The 6755-nt window shown below is 41.6% G+C and overlaps 1 protein-coding gene across 1 annotated transcript in view; it reads left to right on the forward strand.

Annotated features, from left to right (window-relative positions):
- ECHDC3 (enoyl-CoA hydratase domain containing 3) overlaps nt 1-5466 on the forward strand; it is an 8603-nt gene extending 3137 nt beyond the window's left edge. The window contains exons 3-4 of the mRNA XM_019473710.1: nt 3161-3361; nt 4956-5466. Of these exons, the coding sequence (XP_019329255.1) occupies nt 3161-3361; nt 4956-5285 (531 nt within the window). The 3' untranslated portion in view covers nt 5286-5466. The remainder of the gene's footprint in view (nt 1-3160; nt 3362-4955) is intronic.
- The last annotated feature ends 1289 nt before the right edge of the window (nt 5467-6755 follow it).

Raw genomic sequence — 6755 nt, forward strand, 5'->3', positions numbered from 1 at the left:
GAGTCCCCATCCCTGGAGGTATTTAAAAGACGTGTAGATGAGGCGCTTAGGGACATGGTTTAGTGGGCATGGTGGTGTTGGGTTGACGGTTGGACTCGATGATCTTAGAGGTCTTTTCCAACCTTAATGATTCTATGATTCTGTGATCAAGTAGACAATGTGAAAGTAAGATCTGAATACATCTCTGACTCCGTGGTTGCCCAGTCAGCAGACCATACAAGTTCTTGTTACAAAGGCACAGACCTATGGGTTGGGAAGTTAAAGTGAATCCCAGAGCCTTTGGAGAGAATGGCAAAAACCCCTTTGATTGTAACGGCACTAGAATTTGACCCCTAATCCCGCTCAGTGTGACCACAGAAAGTAATTTGAAACATTTTATTGTAGTTCCTCCAGTAATAATGATCTCTATACACATTGTCAAGCCCATATTTAACAAATGCTGTAAAAGCCATGTGTGAAAGTTACCACTGAAGGGCCTTCAGTGTCATATGAAGCAATCATCCTGGCAGCTTTGCCTGGATTTCATCTTGGTATGCTGATCACAAAGAGGTAAGCACAAATACGACTGAATGACAGGTTAGTCCCTTCCTCAGAAAGGAGCCAAGGTCCAATAGTTTAGCAGCCAATAGTTTAATACTAATTTTGCAGTTGCAGGGCAGAATTAGCAACCAGTTATGTTGTCAGTGGAAAACCGAACCATGCAGCTTCCGGGTCACAGAATAGGAAAGGTCAGGCAGAAAAAAATGTGAAACTTATTCCATATAGCATAAAATCAAGAGTTGGTAACTGTCTCACTTTAAGGACCAGAAGAATTTGAATTGTCCTGTACGTGTATCTAGCATTGTGGCTATATTCGGGATTAACGAGTAGTATAGCAAGCTTAACTTTAATACAGAGAAATAGCAAAAAAAATAACAGAATGTCAGCATTTAGAGTTAAAAACAAGCCTAGCTTTCTTTGTGAGAATGGTGCCCTACTGTATAGTAAGTTTAGTAAGGGAGCATTATTACAAATAAAAAATGGTATACCAGTTTCGGATGAATATTCCTGAGACCATGAAATTTGGAGGTAGGGAGATATTCAAAATGCAACTGGACACAGTCCTGGACAACCTGCTCTACCCGAGCCTGCTTGAGTAGGGGGGTTGGACACGATGATCTCAAGAGGTCACTGCCAACCTAAACGCTTCTGTGAAATTGGCAAAGCTAGTTCAGGAAGAAATTAAATATAAGAGATGAAATGACACTTGAAGTGATCCCTTTTCAGATGTTGATGGTAGTGATAAGTGCTTTAAACTCTCTACCTGAGTATCCTAAAGGGATTTAAGTTTCTTATAAATCACAACTCACTGTTATTCCCATGGAGGAAGAAGGTCTTACTGTTAAATAATAATGGCACTTTACAGGCAAACAGAAATAGAGAAATTAATTTAGGCTTTATTTAGGGTCCTAACTAATATCTAAATTTTAGTTGTCTGGTAGAATAATTGACTTTTGCTTTTTTTTGGTCAATAGAGAGAGGAAGGTACTTTTGCGGGCTTCCATAACGGGATCTTGTCTTCCTAAATTTCAATACTTAAGTAGAATGGATCCTACCCTAAATGACATGCCTACAGCATTGTGGACTAGGGGGTCCAGAGCATTGGACTGGTTTTCAGGAATCTTGGCTTCTACATCTGTCTATGACGGGTAATCTTAAGCAGATCATCTCAGCTGCTATACCTCTGTTTCCCCATGCATGTAACAATGTTAGCAATACTGTGTAATGCAGTATCCGAGAACTAAGTCGTCTCCCCATACAAGTTTGAGACAGCTGAGAATATCACTTCTCCAGAGGCTTTTCAAATACAAAACCATAAGTACCAGAGGGGTTTTTTGGAGAAGCAGTTGACTTTGAATTCTTATAACCGCAAGAGGACTCTGTAGTTGTTTGTCTGCACACATGCACATATTGTCACTCTTTTGTTGCCTGCTTCTCAAGATCCACTGAAAAATTGTTTTTAAACAAAGATGGAAGAATGGTGACAAAGACTGATCAAATTCAAAACTGAATGTAGGTAATTTTACCTAAGCAACGTAAAATTTGCTAGACTTCATCTACTGGAGAAATTGAAGTAGCAAATGAAAATCTGTTATCTTGCTACACTGTGTTAATATGAGATTTTTTTTTTTAATCCAGATAATGACTGTAATCATTTAACTAGCATTTTCTATCTTCAGGCATTAAAATTAGGTGAGTTTGTTGATTCCCACTGTATGGAAGGAGAACCTGAGTTAGAAAAGTTAAGACAAATTCATCTTTCTTAACTTCAGCTGTCTGAAGTTGGATGTCCAGCCTTCAAGAATTATCTGAGAGAGAGAGAGAGAGAGAATGAGAGAGTGAGTGAGTGTGTTTTTGCATCTTATGTCTAATGCAAGCAGGAAAAATTGATTCCTGGCAGGTAAGTCTCTCCCTGGAATGCAGAGTAAGCCTAGAAAAACATCCAATGATTGTGTTTGGGTGAGATCAGCCCAGGCTCGAGATCATGCAGAAACCAGCAATAGGCTGGTTTAATTTCTTGGGACGGAGACTTTTATTAAGTCAGTTTTCCATTATGGGGCAGATGAAGGTGGGGATGGTGTGTCTCGGATACACATCTTCCCACAGCCAGGAACACTAGACCTGCAGTGCAGAGGCACCCAAGCTCCACGCAGATCTGATAACAAGTATTTCTGCAGAAACCAGCAATAGGCTGGTTTAATTTCTTGGGACGGAGACTTTCATTAAGTCAGTTTTCCATTATGGGGCAGATGAAGGTGGGGATGGTGTGTCTCGGATACACATCTTCCCACAGCCAGGAACACTAGACCTGCAGTGCAGAGGCACCCAAGCTCCACGCAGATCTGATAACAAGTATTTCTGCCTTTCATTCTTGTGTTCTCCATTTCCTCTGGAGTTAGCAGGACCAACTCATGCTACATAAACACAACCGAGCAGCTACTGGAACAGCAGTGGTCTTGTGTATTAAAACAGGTTTTACAGAGAGCTTACTTCTTTTACTAAACTCCAATTGATAAAGCTGAAAAATGCACACATCAGGTGTGTGAAGCAATTGCAAGTTTTAGAACAGCCATTGCTTAAACTTCAGGGCCTAACTGACCACTTTCTTTTGTGCATGCAGGTTATGACTTTAATCCAGAAACTTCCAGTACCAGTGATTGCCAAAGTAAATGGCTTGGCTACAGCAGCAGGCTGTCAGCTTGTGGCAAGCTGTGACATTGCAGTGGCGAGTGAGAAATCTCAATTTGCTACTCCTGGAGTAAACATCGGACTGTTTTGCTCCACACCAGCTGTGGCCTTGGGCAGGTCTCTTCCAAGAAAGGTAGGCTTCCTTCCCAGATAGTCTTTGTAATTTTGCAAGAAGTAGGTTGCCATGTTAGGAGTTTTAGTTCCATTGCCTAAACTTTATTTTCCTGCAGTACAACTTTCAAAATACTTCATTGCAAAAGACAGCTTCATAACTTTTTGGACTGGGAAAAATAATAAAGGGATGAACTCTGTTTAGGGAAAGCAGCTTCCTACTGATGCGATTCCAACCAGCATGAACTCATACCAGCAGCACACCAGCTCAGCGATCCCTTTCCTTTCCAACAGACAGCTCTGTGCTTTAGACAATGATGATTCCTCATCCCCTGATGAGGAAACCCCTGCAAGTCCATTCTCCCCTGATGAGGAAACCCCTGCAAGTCCAGGATATCAATCCCACCAAGGTATCAATTCTTGCCAGGCAGCGACATTTCACTGCCAGCATGATCTGCCTGGGTGTAGATCAAGACGCTTTAAATAGCATCTAAAACCCTCCTATACTTTCTTCCTGCTTTATTTCCTACTGATTGTGACTACACATCTCTCACTGCATAAACAATAGTACGATCTGTAAAGCTTCCATAACCAAGAAAAGAAATTTTAAGTTCTGATCCAGTTGGATTCATGCGGACAGACTCTCCAAGCCCAGCAGGGCTCTGCTGAGATGCAAGGACTTAACTGCACAAGTCCAATTGCTGGATAAGAGCTTCAACTCTAAATTTCCCATCTGTAAGGCCATCCTGTTCAAATATAGTCTCTGTGGGGTTTTTTTTCCAAGTGTGCTATAGTGTACAATTATAACTGTTTCTGAATTAGTATTTCTGGGGTTTATGATTACCTTTTTAAAATGTGTGGGATATACTTTTCTCTGTGCCACTTTTCAAAGTAGCAAGAACGCTCCCTACAGTTCTCAGGATTACTGATTTTACCTTTTATCAAACAAAACGTTGCCATTGTTTGTAGCTACCAGAGCAAAGATACTAATGAGGATAATCAGCTCTTATGATTCAGGGCAGTGGTCAATTGCATCAGGAGTCATGGAAAAAAATTCTTCTTGATATATGACATTGAATAGTCACTGAGTGTTTGTGGGATTTTTTAATTTGAAACCTCAAATACAAGATGCTGGAAGCAGCAGGAGACTGAAATAGATGCAGCTATAAGAAGGACATGTTTAAAAACACCCTGACCAAACTTAAACTAAGGCAGGTATTTTCAAAAACTACACCTTGACGTCGTAAGTCTTTATTTATCATTATATGCCCAGCTTAAAATACCGAGTTCGGTCATTTGACATTGTGGACCATTCACATCTTTCTTAATTCCTACTGCAATCACCAGAGATTCTGGGCTTTTGAAAAGAAACCCAGAGGTGTCAGCCCAGGGCAGCTGCAGTCAGTGGGCAGGTTTGAAAAAAGGCCAGCTTTAGACCCAGTCCTTCTCTTTGCTGAAACCTCTTAACACTTCCTTGGCAGTTTAAGGGGCCAAAAGATTTAAATCTTAATTTGTCAAAAGAGTAACTTGGACTCGAAGGAGGAAGCTGAAATTCCCCAAACAAACCAAAGCAATAAGGCAGCTGAATTGACAATACAATATTTTTTCTTGTTCAGGTGGCATTAGAGATGCTTTTCACGGGTGAACCTCTTTCTGCCCAAGAAGCATTAATGCACGGGCTTGTCAGCAAGGTGGTGCCAGAAGACAAGCTGGAAGAAGAGACCATGAAGATCTCTCACAAGATATGCAAAAGCAGCAAATCCATCCTGGCGTTGGGGAAAGCTACCTTCTACAGACAGATGACACAGGACCTTGATACTGCTTACAAAATGACTACTCAGGTCATGGTAGACAATTTGACTTTGAGAGATGGGCAGGAAGGTATTGAAGCCTTTATTCAGAAACGTAAGCCTGTCTGGTCACACTCTCAGGATGAGAAGAAATGAATCTTGTTTCTAAGCTAACCTTAGCTGTGCTTTATGATTCTTCACGCAGTTGCCTTTGGGAACTATATTTTTGTTCTTACTGAAAATGAAATTTCTCTTCTTACATATGCCAAAGACACAATAAATTTATTCTAAGTATATAATAAATGTTAAGAAAAATCAAACCAAATGGGTTTTTTCAGCAATTAATTTAATTTATGGTTTTAGAAGGAACTCTGCTGCAAAAATCAGTTTCATATGTCCCAGGTTACTTTGGGAATCACAGGGACTGGGAGAGAGCTCAGATCACCCTGCTCAGTACCTGTCCCCATAGTTTTGGATGAGAATTTCCATTTATTGTTGTCAATAGAGAATTAAAGGGCTTGGACACATTCCAGAGATGATGATAGTACATACCATAATGGATTCCACTACTGTTTATATGTTACAGACAAAAGCCTCTAACACTAGTCCCATTGCTCCTCATGAATATATCTGCTTATGAACTGTATGTATTACTGGTTTGTCTCCCTCAGCAAATCCTGTTTTTCCACCATCAGTTCAAGCATTTGTCCCAGCTCTAGAGAATTTTGCTGTTGACTCCAGTGAGGCTGAGCGTGGCTTGGGGGTGTTTAGTTTCACAAAGGGCACACTGCAAAAGCCACTGCCGGTGGGCTTCAGCAGAGATTCTCACCTGGCAGTGTTTTGACCCAGCTGTAATTTTAAGGCTGTATGTCTTCAGTCTATCGCAGAATCTTTAGATGTGTTAGTTGGAAGGTCCATCCTTGTGCTCAAAGCTGGGCTTTTACCGACACTGGAGCAGCTCAGACATGGATTTACGGTCTTGATAACCTCCAACAATAGGGATTCAGCTGCTCCTCTGGGTAATCTGTTACAGCGCTGTGCAACCTTCCTGGTGAAATATTTTTTCTTAATGTCCAGTCTGAGCCTCGAAGCAGCATTTTTTTGGCCATTGCCCCTTGTTACATTATCTGACATTATTGAGAAAACTTAGGCTCCGTTATCTTTGTAACTCTCTTCAAGCAGTCACAGGCTGCAGTTAGACCACGCTTAGACTCCTCTGTGCCCGACTGAACAAGTCCAGCTTCCTCCAGTCTCCATGTGGGTCATGTTCTCTAGGTAACCAGCTTGGTAGCCCTCCTGTGGACCAATTCTGGTTTCTCCACATCCCTTTTGTACTGGTTGTGCCAAAACTGGACTGTATTCCAAATATGGCTTCACCAGTGCTGAGCAGAGGAGAACAAAATATTCCCTCCATCTGCTGGCCGCTTTCAGCCAGTCAGTATTGCTCAGTATGCATTTTGTCTTATTTGTGATGAGAGTGCACTGTTGGCTTGTATTCAGCTGGGCATCCACTGTAAGCCCAGTTTCAGCAGGACTGCTGCTCTGCCCGTCAGCTCCTAGCCTGTACTGGTGCTTGGGGTTATTCCTCCCCAGGTGCAGAACCTTGCATTTCTCCTTAGATTATGG

The sequence above is a fragment of the Aptenodytes forsteri genome, unplaced genomic scaffold (genome assembly GCF_000699145.1).
Source record: "Aptenodytes forsteri isolate BGI_AS27 unplaced genomic scaffold, ASM69914v1 Scaffold87, whole genome shotgun sequence".
NCBI lineage: Eukaryota > Metazoa > Chordata > Aves > Sphenisciformes > Spheniscidae > Aptenodytes > Aptenodytes forsteri.